The sequence below is a fragment of the Pterocles gutturalis genome, unplaced genomic scaffold, assembly GCF_000699245.1.
Source record: "Pterocles gutturalis isolate BGI_N339 unplaced genomic scaffold, ASM69924v1 scaffold33936, whole genome shotgun sequence".
Lineage (NCBI taxonomy): Eukaryota > Metazoa > Chordata > Aves > Pterocliformes > Pteroclidae > Pterocles > Pterocles gutturalis.
In genome coordinates, this window is record NW_010101565.1 from 407 (window position 1) to 18,170 (window position 17,764).

A 17,764-nucleotide genomic window follows, 5' to 3' on the forward strand; every position below is an offset into this window, starting at 1 on the left:
AAGCTAGGAATTGGGGCTGTGCTCCCTCCTGGCTTCTCCTGCACCTGCAGACACTGGCACAGCAGAGAAGCTGAAAAGTCCTTGTCTGTCCTGGCATCAGCGTGGTATCAGCCTTCTCCTCAGCACAAATCCAAAACACAGCCTCACACTAGCTCCTATGAAGAAAGTTAACTCTGTCCCATCTGAAACTAGGACACTGGTTTTTGCTTCCTGTTCACCAGAAGAACTCCAGAGGCATGAAAAATGAAAAACTTGACAGATATCCCTTCTGCGTTCATGTGTTGCAGTCCCGTCGTAGCTTGGAAAAGTTGGTGGGGCACTGGTGTTTGGGGGCCATGGTGGCCTGCCGCCAGCCACAAGGAACGGGGATGCCAGACTCCAGGGCGGTGAGCCTGGCCAGGCCCAAGGCGTGCAGAGGGATCGGCAGCTTGGCATGTCCTGCCACCTGTGCTACGGGCAGGGAACAGAAAATAATAGTTAAAAAAAAAAAGCCAAAAAGCCAAAAACAGAGAAAGGCACATACAGATTATTTGAAAGCTGGAGAAAACGTTCAGTCGGAAAATTAAAGACTCCCTGCAATTCAGTCTAGCAGAACTTGTATGGGGCAGGAAGGGTGTAGACTTTATTTTACTGTGCAATGGTATTTAGAGGGTATGCATCTGTCCCTAAAGTCTGGTTAGGAATATCAAGGTGCAAAGGCAGGTATAACAGAAAAATAAGAGCTGAAAGGTAAAGACTGGTTTTACATAGAAAATGAGCACTTTTGTGAACCATGGGAAGGATCTGCCAAGGATAGTGGGTTTTGTTTTTTTTCCCATCTACTGTCTTTAAAATGAACTAAGTACCTTTATGAAAGACTTATGGGTATTACCTGAAAAATACTGGATTCAAGGGCGACCGTTTACCATTTTCTCACTGCTGATGTGGATGAGTAAGACATTTAAATCTTAAAACAATGGAAATGCACCCATTTGAAATCCACCTTGTGATTTCTCATACTTTATAGAATCACGTAACTAGTGAACTTTTCAATGTGGTCAAGTCTTCAAGTGCTGTGTTGAAGGTACTAGTTTTGTATATTGTATATTTGTATATAGGCACTTGATACTTGTTTTGTAATGAGAGTTGTGCTGTGATCATGGTGACTGAAGAGCACAAGCACTGTGTCACGCATTTAGCAAACAACTTTGCTAGTACAAAAGATGTCCCAGTAGGCCTGTTGCCTGTAACCAGGAAGTCAGGGCAGATCAACAGAAGAAAACTCTGTTGTAAGGATGCAGTTAAGCTGGGCTTCAGAAAGAACTGTATAGTTATGAGACTGTGCTCTTTAAGGTAAGATGGAAATATTCAGACCTGGTAAGGATTTTCTTGTGAAGTAACAATGTAATGTAAAGAATGTAGATAAAATAAGATGTAGATGTAGATAAGATAAATTGAATTTTTCTTATTATTATTATTACAACAGCTCAAAATAAAGCATTGAAACTGCATAGTTATTACAACAGAACTATTGCAGATGCCAGTTTTCAAGTTAAATATGTAACTGTTCAGGGTTTTTTACTAGAATAATGTCTCACACCAATGTTTTAATACACACTGGTTTTGAAAATGTTAATGAAGTTAAAGTAGTGGATCTTCTTCAGGGAAAGTGCAAAACTAGTTATCTAATACAGTCCATGATTTTACATGGTGCGTTATTGACCCAAATCCATTGTGGAGGCTGGTTTGAGGAGCTTATGGCTTTCTTCATTCTGTGATTCGGCAAAAGAAGTTTCATAATCCAGGCACTGAGGATCTTGACAGGGCAGGGAAAGTTTATGTTTGCTGAATCTTTTCCTCTAATCAACAAATTTGATACATATGTAACATATGTTTTGTAAGTAAAATAAGTGGTTACTACAAGATATTTTTTGACCTCAGAAGCTGAGGTCTGAATCTTTGTCATTTTTTTTCTGTTTTATAAATGACAGAAGACATAACTTTTTATTGTAATCAATCTGTAGTAATTCTGACAGAAGATAAGAACAATTCATTTCAAACAAATCCCTTTGCATTAGAAAATACTTTCTGAAGAGTATGCCTGTGCTGGTTATGTTCACGTGTCTGGGCATGTTTGTGTGCCTGACTGCTTTATGCATGAGAAATGTAGGACGACTGCAGTCAGCTGCCATTGCAGAAACCATCTTCTAACACTGCTGTTCTTGGTCTCCTCTCAGCTTGTACCACAATGCCAGACAAACCAAAATGCTGGAGTATGTTTACAGAAGAGACAAGACAGGTGAAAGGGAACATGAGGTGGGGGACAAGTGTATGAGTTTCACTGTCTTTGCTAAAATCTTGATAGACCCAGAAAATATGGTATCCAATAATGATAATACTAATAATAATGGTATATAAAAATGAAGTGCTGCATCAGAGAGTTTACAGTGCTAGGGGTCTTTCCTAAAAAAAAACTATTCTCAAAATGTGAATGCCTGTGTGACTTCACTGTGGTCCTGTTGACATTTGCAAGTGTTTGCAAAGGTGATACAGTAGGTACTCAGGTTCTAATGCACACTTTACATGTATTTCAGAGATAGTTGTTATGGGCAGGGTCTCTGCTTGCCCTTCCATTGACCAAGCACCCATTTGCTATTGATGACAGACGAAATGCATTTCTTGATTTAGTTTCATTTGAAAGGAATCAAACTTTTCACATGGTGTGACATTCTGCAACAACAAGCAGACGAAAAAAAGTAAGTGGGGGTGAATGGGAGATTCACTTCCAAAGTGTAAAACGTACTCTGGAATTTAGTACAAGACAGTTGGTAGCACCATTTGACAGCTCTCATGACTTTGCTAGAGCAGTGTGCTGGATCACACTGAAATTGTTAGCCTGTGTCTGCTATTTTCAATAAAAATTGAATCAAGTTGTGTAAGCAAAGGAGGGCTTATATCTTTACCATGGTTTTCCCTCTTCATTTCAGCCAGTATACTTAATAATTAGTAAGCTAAGTGTATTGAAGAATATAAGGACAAGTGTATGTCAGGCTATGTAACTCTTGACAGCTCTGTAACATAAATCTTCTACATAGATGCTGCCTCCAAATGAAGAAAAAAAGCTAAAAAAGAAATCCGTGTATACAATATAACATTAAAGGCAACTGAGACCAGGTACCATCTTGATTCTTCTGCTGTTGCTACTATTTTTTTTGTTCAGGTGACTGTTTATATTTCTAAAACATTGCCTGAAGAAAATAAATCAAAAGAAAAATAAATGATTGATAGGATTAGTTATATCTTTTTCATATTGATCTGAATATATCATATGTCCAGCTGGGATTCAAAACTGAAATGAAACTAAGAGATAAAATGCTAATACAGAAGTACTACTTAACTGTCTTCAATGGAATTTTCTTGGTAAAGTTTCTGTTTTCTTTTTCTTATTTAGCAGCTTCAATTTTTTAAAAAATGTTTTGAATTAAAACAGTAATCCTTTTTTTTCCAGGCTCTGGGTCTTATGCTTTTGATATTTGACCTGTGGCTTTTATTCGACAGAAACAATTTATTCAATGTGTTATGTGAGTATAAATAGAATTTTTCTTTTTTTCCAGATAATTACAGGGTAAATCAACAGAAACAGTGATATAATTTTTTTTTCACAAGGTGGCAGTATTGGACTGAAATGCTTAGGTTGTTTCTTTCTGTTGTGTATCTTTTCCATCATTAGACAGTATGATTATCAGAATAGCAGAAAATATATATCCGTATATCTACAATTTATATATGATTATGATTTATACAATTTATTTCTTTGTCTTGGTGTATGAGTTATAGATGAATCACTGAAATAGAAATCAGCTCTATTGATCTTTTCTTTGTATAATTTACCAGACTGCATTTGGCCTGCATTTGACAAGATTATGGATCCTTAAGGTGGATATTTGGGTGGAATGAACAGAAATTAGAGCTTGGGCCTCTCCACATAGATATTCCTTTTTCCCAGAGTGTCTATCAGATTGTTTCACAGAAAATTAAGTTTTGGGTCACCTAACAGCAGCTGTCCAGAGCTGTCCGGCTTGGGTATGCCAAGGAGCATCAGTTCCCAACTGATGGGATAGGAACCATCCAATACAGTAATTCTTGTATGAAGCATTTGAGATAGAAGTAATGAAAACCCCTGCTACTTTCTGTATCTATGCAAAAATGGTTAAACTGGAAAGGGGAAAGTGGCCAGTCACAAAGAAGGAGGATAGCATTGAATCTGAGTCTGGATTTAATGAGGACATGTCTATGTCCACATAGGATCTCTACATGTGCTACTGATATCTGGCAAACAGAAAAAATCTGTAAACTTGTAATTGATTTCATTGTGAGTGGTTCACATTGTTCAATTGAGTATGTTCTGTTTACATCTCATATGTTGTTACCTTCCTCAGAATTTATGAAAATATATCTGACTGTAGATAGAATAAGTAATAATAATGCCTTTTTGTCATTCTACTATTTACATCCTTTCATTAGTTGCATAAAGATTTAATTGTTTTTCTGGAACAAGTTTTGTAAGTGGAAGTCTCGAAAAAACGGGAAATTGCAGTATGAATGCACTGTGTTACAGTTTCTTCAGGTGAGAACCAGCTACGGGCATATATTTCTTGTATATTACTTGGATTTGGATCTGGTATTACTTTTACATCAGCCATGGGAGTCCTTGGAAGTCTTAAGGAAATCAAATGGTTACTAGTTACAGTAAGTGTAAATCAGACTCCAACTTTCTGTTAAAATGAAAGGGAGTTTTGTGTGCATGAAAACCATGATCCTGTCTTGATGTTGTGATTTCCACATACAGTGCTTAACAAATCTGCTGATAGAGAGATATTTTTAGATAAAGTCCTGGCTCAAATGAAATCTGAACAAAACTAAAGATCCTTCCATATCGCTGCATGAATGTTTTCAATGACAAAACGCTTGCCGTTTGATGCAGCAAAGATTTTAACCACTGTATTTATTAAATTAGAGGTTTTAAAATTAATTTAGTGTTGAAATCATGCAGTATGTGCTCACATACTTAGTACATGCTGAAGAAATAAAGAAAAGCCTGCCACAAAATATTGCAGATTGCAGGTATGGCCACAATATCAAAACGAAGAGTGTGATTAAAAAGCTGCATATGTAGGCGTACCTGGATGTTCCATATTTGTATACAATTCCCGCTTTTTAAGGGAAGAACACTTTGATTTCTGAAAAATTACACTACCTATACATTCTTATGATCACTTTGATTACATTTTTTCCTTTGTCTTTTGTTTATTATCACACTTTTTGAGCAATCTGTTTCAGAATATATGAAGGCTGAAGCAGAGAACTGTTCTACTGATTGATTTGTTAAGCACTGCAAATACCAATTGACACAGCAGTGAGAGGTGTTATAACCAGGAATCTTCCTTCCTGCTGCTGCCCTAGGCACATAGTGTTTGCCTCACAATTTGTTAGACACTGAAAAAGAAAGAAGTGTCTCATTTTCAACTTCCATGGAAGTACCTAGTATCGCAATATCTAGATATCGTGGGTGAAAATTTGGTCTCACTGAAAATGAACAAAATCAACTATCTTTCTGGTTTGTTTGTGTGTCTTATAGCTCAAAGCAGTTCTTGTCCAGGTGTGAGACTTAGGTACCATGACAATTCACACATGAAATAATGAAATAAATTTCTTCAGTGGAGCTCAGCTGCTTAACAACAGCTTTTGTTCTTCACTTCCAAAAAAGTTATGGCTTTGTCTTTAAGCCCAAAAGAGTGAGTTGTGCTTTGCCTGAAGCCTGCCTCTTAGACTATGATGTCACTTTCTGAGGGTTTCCAGGAAAAAAAATATTTCTTACTTATTTTGGAATAACTGTAAGTAATAGTTATGAAGGATTATACATGAGCTTCTGGATTTTTATTTTTTTTATTGTATTACTCCCTTGTTCAATATTGTGTTTGTATATAATTTGGGGTTTTTTTTCAGTATATGAGTTTTCACATCCTGGTGTTTGTTACCCAGATGGCAATATTGGTGCTGATATTCATGAAGAAAGAAGAAGTATGTAAACAAATTATGTGAGACTGCTGATAAATTCAAAATAATTTCTTGCAATTAGTTGAAAAAAATTAGTTCTCACTATATGCTGTATCACCATTTGTTGAACTTGAATATTCTACATGTTGACCAGGTATAGCAGAAAATGTGGAAAACTTAATTTGAGGAATTCAGTTTGGTTCAACAGTTGTAAAGGGTAGTGCATGGAAATATATTTCCAGTTTCTCCTCTGGAACAAAACATGCTCTTCCTGTTCAGGAATGTGTAATCAACAGTGTAAAGGACGGCTTTATTCCATTTTGAAGGATGACTCATAAAGTTTCTCTTTCCTGGACATCAGCAGAGGTAGGAGAAAGCATTAGATACTAACCCATGTCTGCTAGCCGATGATAACAGTAGGCCACTGTGCAATTGATATTAAGAGTCATTCGTACCATGGCATGGGAAGTATGCTAATGAACTGCTAGTTATATTGTTTGAGCCTGTATTTTAGGTCAAAGTAGAGATCTAATATAAAGAATATGTATCTTTGTTTTTAAAAACAGGAAGCAACAATAAATACCAACATAGCTGTTGTCACTAGTAACTGTACTGCTTTGAAGCTTTATTCAATCATTTGTTTTTCTACATATAGCAACTCCAATAGCTTGAACACTCCTCACAGTATTATATGGAAGATAGTCTACTGAATCCAGACCAGTCCATCTGCTTCCCTATTCCATAATTCCAAAATCTATGGTTTGAGAAAACCTCCCATGACACTAGTCTCATAAGGTTCATACAGTTCTCCAAATCCTGCTTCTATTCAGGCAGGGTACAGCACAAATAAATTACATTTACTCCATCAAAGAGAATCCATATCATGAAGATTTCTTCATTAAATGTTAATTTATAATGATGGAGTCCTCCCTGTTTTATATGATACTTTTACATGTTGAAAGATTTCAGCTGTCAAGAATGATGCATTCTGGAGTCAGCTATTTGTGCTAGGAAAATTGATTGAAAGATTGCAGTTAAATTTATTTTATATCAGCTGTAATAGCAGTTGATCTCAGCCTTAGTTAAGGGTTGCTGAAGTATAATAAGTGATGGTACCATCATCTTTCACTGTGCAAGCTTTTGAATTTTGTTTTTAGGATGGTTGTATCAAGGGGAATGAGTTAGAGAAGCCTCATTTTTTTCTTGTTTTGTAATGAAAGCTTTCAGTGACCTGAGAGTTCTCCTCTGCGTGTATTCCCGGCTACACTCTCTATAATCACACTCTTTGTGATCAGCCTGTCCACTTCAGTCACTGTTGAAGGTCTATTTTAACAGTTTCTGCAAAGATGCCTAATCTAGAGCCAACATGAGCTGCTAACTCCCCTAGCCCAAAGCAATATGTGTCCTGGCCAGATTGTATGATGTTCACATGTTTGTGTCACGTTAGGTGTAGAATCAAGTTTGGTTTTGTTCTTATTATTATATGGTGCTGTGCTTATTAAGAATGACAGGCAGGATTTAGTATTTCAGGACGGATCAGGTGCATCTAAACTATGTTCACTGGCTCTGCTGACTCCATTTGGGCTAATTACTTGTGTCTGCCTGTGCTATGTGATTTGAGTCACTTCATTTGTCTTCCCATTTTGCTTTCAACTTTCCCATTAGTGCGATGTCTATGACATGTTTTAGATCATATTTGGCAAATTAATTAGAATTCTGCTGCTTGCAAGTAACCCTCGGAGAAACCTGAATATCAATAAAAGATCAAGGATTGTACTATCCATCCACGCTCTTATCAATATGCATATATCAAATGCTATAAATATTTATGAACAGGTCCACAATCAATGGAACAACAGAATTGATGAAGTTATTTGTGAATATGGGAATGAGAGTCTGGCTGAGCAGGAACCCGTGTGGAACATTCTGAATGCTGTGCAGCACAGTGTAAGGAAAAAAACCCACAAAATGTCACCACCAAAAATGTGCAATCAGAATTTACTTTAAAAAACAACTGCTTTAGTAAGGGATTAATTTTTCAAGATCTGCTTCTAATATCTGATGTGGGTGGGCAGATTCCTTGCTGTTACATGGATTATTATGGATGAGGTTATGCTTTTGAAGGACTTGTCATTGCAGGTAGAACTGACAATTCTGTTCACTGAAGTTTACTGCAGCTGAAAAAAACAATGGGTTTCCTAATGTCTTCAGTGGTGCTATATACCATCAAAGACTTGGTCTGCTTAGGTCTCAAGACTGACCTGAACCATGGAGAAGCAGAGATGCTATAAGGTCAAAGCAGAGCTCCTATTGTGAGAGCATTTGAATAGGTATTGCACTGAGACTCTCTCAGAAATAATGCTTAAAGCCTCAAATGAGTTTGCAAATCAGTACTTTCAGCACACATGCTTAATTATTAATCATATAATTTTTGTGGCTTAGCAGCATGTGATTTGTGTCCTTTTTCAGAAAAGTCCTTTGAAGCATTTCTATGGGATCAATTATTTTAGAAGTTGTTAGCGATGTTTTTGACCAGTGGCCTGCTATCCACTGTTCAAATTAATTCTGCATCATGAGCTTTTAATTACAAACACTACAGCTTAACAGTTTAATATGGTTTAATATGCTTCTGTAGACCAACTGTGAGTCCCTTAATATCACTTCTTCCAGAGGTGAGTTGCATAGTTCTTGATGAACATTGAAGATAATTTATGATTCCAGATAACTCACAAAGCATATATGTCTGGACTCAAGATTACAAATGCATTTGTAATGTATATTTAAAATCTATTCTTTGAAAATCTATTCTACTCTCATTGTATTTATGATTTCTCTTGTGATTAATGATGACCCCATTATGTCAATGGTGTGGCTAGACTGGTATACTTGAACTCAGTTTTACTGAACTGTTGTGGGAGTGCAGATTTAAGCAAAGCTACCTACCCACCACCTACCCTGGTGGGCATGTTTAAATTGTGGTAGATCTCAAAATCCTGTGGATATTTTGCTGTTGGTATCTAAGCCAGATAAAATATCAAATCTGCCAAGGTGAACTGTAATCACACTTTTGAATGAAACACCGCCATCCCCAAGTCTTGTGTTACATGCTTCCAGCTCTTTACAATATCATCAGCATCTGCTGTAAAGAAAATAAGAAGCCTAAGATCATGAATAGCATTATAGAAGAACTATACTTTTATGTATTCATGGCAATATTTGGTGTACTGCTTAAAGTTTGTGACTTTTTAAAGTGAAATTACAGGGTTATTGAAATTTAATGTTTTTACAGAGAAAGGACAGTTTTGGCTAATTCATCTAATTTTTCAAAACTTAGAAACAGTATATCTTGGACTGACACTTCAAAATATAAAAATGAGACGCTTTCATTTACCATCTCTGAGCTAAAATATGTCAGACTTTTCATCCCACAAAACAATTGAAACATTTCTGAACTTTCATCCTGATTCAGAATGAAAATCTGCTGGAATTTCCTACAAGACAAGAATTCCATTCTCCAAGCTGTTTGATGGTTTGGTTTTGTGTTACTGGTATTGAAATAGATTATTGGGAGGAGCTAGCTGATAATCCATTTGAACTGTACACAGTATTTGCTTTATGCTTCAAGTTTGAGCTATATATTCACAAGAGATCAATTGTTGCTAAAACAAGCTGGAATAGGGACACTTTCTAAAGATCTCTTTCTAAGAGCAGAGAATTTTTGCAAATACGACATTAGAATTCACAAAGGAATAACTAATGTTTTTAAAAATCTGGTCGTTGCTTAAGTTTCTAGATCAGAATAAAAGTGTCTGTGGTTTTGTTTTTATTTTTATTTATTAAAATATGTTTTATAAAAGCTGTCCCCAATTTCTGCATTTGGTATGAAACAACATTCCTTATGCTGTTGTCCTATATTTCCAGTAATATATCGTTTTCTTTTGTCTTTTTCTGGTACTTCACATCCTTAATATAGCTTGCTGCTTGCACACAATTTCTACACTGAAATTGCTTTGGAAGCTTAAGGGTGATAGTCAAAACATTTAACTTAAATCTGGGTTTGTAATTTTTTTTTTTTCTATTCACATGTGCTCTAGAAAAATTTGGAGTTGAAAAGGAAGTTCCTTTCAAGAGTATATTTTAAAATTATATTGTTCTTAAGTCTGTAGTATCCAGTGCATATCATGGAAAATATGTAGAGAAAAGTGAATCATCCCCTGTAGAAACCTCTCTCTGCTGAATACAGAGGGAAACTATCCAGCTAATTTGATCAATTAATAGCCAGCACTTGCTGGGGTGAAAATTTCTCTCTGTGACAGTCTTTATAGGTGTTGGAGTTACCAAGTTATAGGATTTGTATTCTAGATGGAATGCTGTGGAAGATACAATGTCACACAGTGGGAAAGGGATAAGAACAAGGAAAATGGTACTCAGATCCCATGTTCATGCACAAAATCCCATCTGAAGAAATGATTTTGTGATGTCCCAAAGGATTCAACATACAGTATGGTAAGAAATAAAAAACTTGTCTTGAAGAATGTAACTTTCGCTACTAAAGGGACTTTGGAAAAAAATACACAAAACATATTTTCCACCAATTCTTTGCTTACAAATTCCAAAGTATTAAGAATATTCATTGTTTTGTCTTTGGTTCTAAATTAAGGATACTTCAAGAAAACAGGAGTTGTGCCTGATCAATATTGCAGGGACATTTAGTCGTGGTTTAAGAAGTAGTAAGCATCATGGCATTCAGAAATCTATGCTGTGCAAATCAGTAATGCCAATGGAAAGTGATGATATATAAAAAGTATGCAGTACGTTTTCCACTCATAATTGTTATTCATTACTTACAGTATGGCAGAAATGTCTCCACCTATTTGTATTATCTGTTTCCAGAGCATCTAAAGTACTTCACAGGATAAGAGGAATGAGCAAATCATTGAAATATGAGATGTGCTTCCTGAGACCAGTTCATGTTAGCATTTACATGTCTTAATATCAAGGGACCAGTTTGCATAAGACCATCAGATATCATCACCTGAGCTGGAGCAAAGTGATAGATATTATTCTCTTCTGTAAACACTCCAGTGTCAACAGGGCTACCTAATGAGAACTAAAATTCAATGGGCAAAGGTTGTTTCTTGACAATGCAGGACAGTAAATAATAGAAAGGATGTTGTAAAATGACATCTGGTATTTTCTTCCTTCACTCATTGGTTTGGAATTGTTTCCTGTTTCTACAAACCCTTGTCATTACTAAAAGATCACTTCAAAATATAGAAAGCATTTATGTATAAGTTTTATTATATTTATAGCTATTTTAAGCTATATAATAATTTATAATTCATTTTTAAAAGCAAAATAATAAGCATAGACTGTAATCTGGAAAATATGCACATCCATTTCAGGATGCATAATGCATGAGAATCAGTGAAAACTTGAAAATAGTCTTTCAAGCATTTACTTGTAAGGTAATCTCTCAGTTATGTTCACATACAAAAAAAAATCCCTTTTGATTAAGTCACAAACTCTGGAACATTTCCATACAAAAAAAATCAGATTTACTTAATCTGTTTAGTTCAGATAATCTTAAAAATGTTACAGACAGCTCTCTGTAGTAGACATTACTGAGGTATTTGTTTTCTAGCAAGTAAATATCAGAAAGTTCTGTTCTATATATTTTTAAAGTATGTTCTTATAAAGATGCAATATGAATTCAAAAGATTAAATTATTTTTCTTGAAATCTGTTTGTCTGTACTTGCTTAGGGATGTGAAGAATATTTAAATACGTGGTTTGAAAACTGTTCTGTTCTTAACTGCAATTACTATCAGCCTGCTAATTACACAGGTAAGTGTACTTTTAAGCAAAAAACCACAAAATATTTATATTCTGCTGGGGGTAAAAATCAATTCAGTGCCATTTGGCTTTGGCACGCTCTCTGAAATTTTGTAAAGATTTCCATCAATTTTAATTAGAAATAAGATCAAGCACTGTTTACCAACAAACTCCAATATATTCAAGCACCATCACAGATGCTGGCGTCCAAAGTTTGTTGAATGAAATGTGTGACCTGACTCATGAAAGCAAACAGCACTGCAAGGACAGGAAGCAGTTAAAAAGAATGTAAAATCTGTGGAAAAAAAAGACCTCTCTTGTCTTCTGTTTGTACAGAACCTAGTCATGAAACCCTTCTGCCCCCATGTATGAGAAATTTTTGTTGGGTAAAAAGGAATAAAGTTTTCAATATCAAAACAAAATCATATAAATAATGGAAACAAGAACTGATTGTTCATAGACACCCTGAAGGTTGAGTACCATCAAGCAGGCAGAAAGGTTTTTGATAATATCTAAAACTGTGAGGTTAAAAATGAGATTATTTCATTTTTTACTCAGAGAATTAAAAGTATGACCTGTTTTACCTCCTACATTTGTAGTACCTTACCGTAGAGGTACATAGTAAAAACATTCTGTCTATGGAGTGGGCCAGTTCAGCAAGGAAAATGTTTCTTATTCATGCTCATCTAATCCTCACTAGCATAGCACATGACTGTCTCATGATCTTCAATGTACTATAACTGACACCTTCTTGTCAGGTGGGAAAGTGCTGTTATCCCCATTCAAGAAGTTAAAACCAAGAATCAGGGAATCATAGAATCAATTAGGTTGAAAAAGACCTAGGTATTTTGGAAAAGATCACTGAGTCCAACCATATTTGGATTCATAGGGCACCGAAATACTTAACTGAATTATGTGCCGTTTGAAGTAGATTTCAAGATACTTCTGTGGATGTAGGCCCAACTGACTTGTTGGAGGTCACAGAGCAAGCCTGTGCCAGACCAGAGAATTCAGCTTGTGTCTACAGGCACAGGTCCTGATCATTCTTTATATCCTTCTGCATTGTTAGTCATAGGAGCCAGGTTAGCAGTCAGATTGACTCAGTCATGAATGAGTAACAACACTTTCTTTGTTGTTTTTATATCACCCTTTTTCCTTTCTTAGATATTTTTGATCACGCTAGCTGGCCAGCTATTTAGAAACATGAGAGGGAATAGTATTTGGCCAAATGAATCACGAACTCTTCTGAGCATTGCTGTGGTACAAGAATTATCTGATCTGTGCCTGTGACAGTCAACGAAACTACTTCCACTAAAATTTGGATTGGGCTCTACATATTGTAATCACTAGGATATTAACATTTGGGCTTTAATATGTTTGTTTATTGTTCATGGCTATGGCTATGGTAATATCCTACAAAATTATGCATGTTAAAGTCTGAAGTACTATGCCATTTGCTAGCTGTTTAATAAAACTTCCTGCTAAGCTGAATATTAGTTTCCTGAGTCTCCTGAACAGCTTCTTCAGTGTTGTAAATAGTATTGTATAGTATACGTCACTTTAAAACAGAAGGAACCCTTTATCTGGTTCAGTCAAGAAAAAACATTTACTAAACATTGCTGATACTTTAGACCTTCACCTTTTCTTCCAGTCCTGTTTTGTCCTTGTCTGTTGTGCAATTTAATCTTCAAAAATTTCACTTAATCTTATAAATATTGGATTCATCAGCTCTTTTCCAAGAAGTGTTGTAGCAGACATCTTTTGTTCTTGCTGAATGGCTCTCACCATTCAATGAATCAAATGGCTTCTGTGGTTTGAGTGGAGTAAGCTTGAAATCCTAAACATTCTTTATCCTCCGAGCGGTGAGGTGACCTGAACTATGTTGAGGAAAACTGAGGAAGGCATGGTGTTACAACTTCAGGTGGCAGCACTGTCATTATTTTTTGTCTAAGACTTCCCATTTCAGTAGTCCATTTATAAATTTGGTAACTTGTTTTTATTTGGTCTAAAAAATTTCCGTTTCAAGTGCCTCCCACAGGATGCATTTCTTATTTAGAGAATTTCAAATAAAAGCAATGTGTTAACTCAGAGTGGCGTGCTTCAAACAGAATCTGAATTCGAAACTTGTCTTTTTTATTCTGCCACCAGCAAAAATCTAAGGAACACTGCAGTGAAATCTCTCATCCCACTCAAAGGTTCATCTGCATTAAGAATGGCCGATACCTGTTACCTTGATGTCTGTGGTGGTTTAAGAGGCTTTAATCTTGTTATTGATGTAATTCAGTCTGAGAATACAATCTGAGGAGGCTATTAAATAGTAATAATTAAAAAATATGTTTTTTTCAGTAGTCTTCATTTTGCAATTTACGGAGTGCTTTAGAAAATTAAGATCAAGAATCTGAAATTTAGTTCATAAATATAATTTTAAAATATAAAGAAAACCTAACTTTACTGTAACAACATTACATTTTAAAATCCCATCAATCTGTTAAAATAACATACGCTAGTTTTTCATTAGAGAGTAGATCCATTTCATTGAATAGTGATACAGAGCAGGATATAACGACTATTTCTCACTTTTTTCCATGCATGTAATATTCAACATGGAAACTAAACACATAATTGTAGAACCATGCAATAATATAGGTTCAAATTGACATCTGGGGACTACATAGTCCAGTGCCCTGCTCGAAGCAGGTCCACTTAGATCAGGTTATTCGAGGTCGTGTCCAGGTGAGTGCTGAATATCTCCGGGAATGGAGATTCCACAGTCTCTCCAGTGTCTGACCACCCTCACAGTGAGAATCTTTTTCCTTACGTCTGACTGTAACTTCTCATGTCACAGCTTGTGCCCTTTGCCTCCTGAACCACCACTATGCACCTCTGAGAAGAGTTGGCTCCATCTTTTCCATGCCTTCTCAATATGTCACTGAAACCAGCATTAAGATCTCCTCCTAGGCTTCTCTCTTCCAAGCTCAGTAAAAAGAGTTCTGTCAGCCTCTCCTCCTATGTCAGGTGCTCTGGACCACATTTTGGGGTACTTCTGCTGGAACTGCTCTGGTATGCCAATGTCTTTCTAGTTCTGGGGACCACAGGACTGGATGCAGTGCTCTCTCAGAAGGGAAGAATCATTTCCCTCAGCCTGCTGGCTGCACACCTGCTAATACAGCCCAGGGTGCAGCTGGCCTTCTCTGCTATGAGGCACACTGCTGACTAATATTCAATTTGTTTTCTAGCAGGTACTTTCTGCAAATGTGCTTTCTCCCCAGTTGGCCCCCAGGCAGTTGGTACTGCTGCATGGGGTTATTTCATCCCAGATCTCTTTACTGAATATCATGGGTTGCCTGTCAGCCCATTTCTCAAGATTGTTAAGGTCCCTCTGAATAGCAGCTCTGCCCTCCAGATTATTGACTGTTCTTCCTACAAGTTGCTATGATTTGTAGAGCTGCTGAAGGTGCAGTTCATCCCATCATTTAGGTCTTTAACAGAATTGCCCCCATTCTTGATCCTTGAGGAGTGACATAGTTAACCAACCACCACCTCAGCTTTATACTGCTGATCACAATCCTTTTAGACAATTTTCCTCCCAATAGTCCTCTTATCCTTTCCATGTTTCACCACTTTGTCTATTAAGTTATTATGGGAGACCATGCCAAAGGCCTTGTTAAGGTACTTAGTGGTCTTTACTCTTTCAGCTCGTACTTAGCCAATTGTCTCATCATAGAAGGCAATCAAGCATGGTCAGACATGATTTGCCCTTGGCAGAGCCAAGCTGGTTGTTCTCAATGACTGGAGTTCTTCATATGCTTGGAAAGAGTTTCCAGGAGCATTTGTCCTGTAATATTCCAAGAGACTAAGGTGAGGATGACCACCCTGTAGTTCCCCATACCTTCCTTCTTGTCCTTCTTGAAGATGGGTGAGACATTTGTTTCTCTGCAGCTGTCAGGAACCTCCCCTAAACACCATAACCTTTTGAAGATGATAGAAGGCGGCTGCTTCAGCCAGGTCCATGGACTTGTGAATGTCTAACTTCTAGAACCACTCTACCTTGCTGTACCATGGGTTATTCTCCCCTCCCTCAAGACCTTCCTACTGGGGTCAAGGACATGAGATGCCCGAGTACAAACATTGCCTGTAAATATGGAGTACCTCAGCCTATCCATGTCCTTCACCACTAGATCCTCCACCCCATTGAGCAATGGATACACATTTTTCTTAGACTTACTTTTGCTGCTGGTCTACTTACAGGAGACGTTCTTGCCACCACTCACATCCCTCAATAGTTTTGACTTTATCTGAGCACTGTTTTTCCTGCATCCATCCCTACATACTTGGGCAGTGTCTCTTCCTCCTCGGTAGCCCATTGCCATTTCCACCTTCTCTATCCTTCCTTTTTGTGTTTGAGACCAGTATCCACTTATCCCAGTTTTGTGTTTGAGACCAGTTTTCTGTTATCCGTACTAGCCTTCTGCCATGCTTGCTCGACTTCCTGCACATCAGCATGGACGATTCTTGCAATCTTTGGAGGTCATCCTAGCAAATCAACCATCTGTTTGGGCCCCTTGGCTCTTCATGGTAGTATCATATGTGATCCTGCCAAGCAGATACCTGAGCAATCACTTGCTCACTTATTTTAGGATTTTAAAGTCCATAGTCTCATGGTCATTGCAGATGACACCCTTGATCTTCTCATTTCCATCAAGATCCTCCTTGTTTGTGAGTAACAGAAACAGCAGCTCATCTTCTCTAGCTGGATTATTGATCACCTGCATTGACCCAGTATTGTCAACACACTCCAAAAATCTTCTGGGTTGCTTGCACCAAGCCATATTGCCATTTTAGCTGACGTCAGGTGGTTCCCCTGAGTGCAGGGGCCAGCAATCATGAGGCTTCCTCCTCCGGTTGCCTAAACAAGACTTTGTGGACTTCACCTTCTTGATCAAGCAGTCTCGGGAAGATACATACTATGACATAACTTGCATTGGTTTGTCCTTTGATCCTTGCCCATAAACTCTCAACTGTCATCAGCCCTTTGAAGGCAAAGCTCTGTGCATTCTTCCTGAGATATCAAGTCAAGTTGGCAGGGGAGTGCCTTCTTCCCTCCAAGAGCTATGTTTTCAGAAATGCAGAGTACTTCAGTCGGTGTGAAGTAGCTTCTGCAGATATACAAATTCTTCTATTCAGTCCATGTGGGATAGTTCTTCATTAGTCAAGTGCACTAAATGGCACACAAATCTAATAAACACCCAATCACGATTCGCTGGTTTGTTACACTTAAAATAATAACTTATGCACTGTCCCTGTTTTAAAAGGATATTAAGGATGGGATTACCTAGGTAAATGCAGCCATTTTAAATCTGGACAAGTATTCTAGCATATGTGGAGAGTAAGGTACTCCTGTAGAGTAATTCATTCTACTTTTCCTAGGTAGGTATTATAGAACAACATCCTCTAGAAGTACTTTTATTTCTATGGTTTGAGTGGGAGCTTAGTTGCACTAGCTTATAGTTCCTACAGTTTGAGACTGGATTAATTGGATCCCACTTTAATATCATATAGTCAAGAATTCAGAAGGCCCCAAATAAAGTCACATATGGAATCTGAACTGAATCACAGGATCACAGAATGTTAGAGATTGGAAGGGACCTCGAAAGATCATCTAGTCCAATCCCCCTGCCAGAGCAGGAACACGTAGATCAGATCACACAGGAATGCATCCAGGCGGGCTTTGAGTGTCTCCAGAGAAGGAGACTCCACAACCTCTCTGGGCAGCCTGTTCCAGTGCTCTGTCACCCTCACCGTGAAGAAGTTTTTTCTCATATTCAAGTGGAACCTCCTCTGTTCCAGCTTGAACTCATTGCCCCCTGTCCTTTCACTGGATGTCACAGAGAAGA

General features: G+C 37.3%; 1 protein-coding gene across 1 annotated transcript; it reads left to right on the plus strand.

The window, feature by feature from the left end:
* Positions 1 to 2,254: 2,254 nt before the first annotated feature.
* TSPAN19 (tetraspanin 19) lies at positions 2,255 to 14,603 on the plus strand (the record flags this gene model as incomplete). Its single annotated transcript, XM_010083888.1, is given in 11 exon segments — positions 2,255 to 2,278; positions 3,316 to 3,399; positions 3,488 to 3,560; positions 4,598 to 4,728; positions 5,986 to 6,060; positions 7,873 to 7,983; positions 10,399 to 10,542; positions 11,801 to 11,835; positions 11,837 to 11,882; positions 13,035 to 13,130; positions 14,517 to 14,603. Coding segments are annotated over 11 exon segments (906 nt in total), but the record flags the coding sequence as incomplete, so codon positions are not given.
* Between the last annotated feature and the right edge of the window lie 3,161 nt (positions 14,604 to 17,764).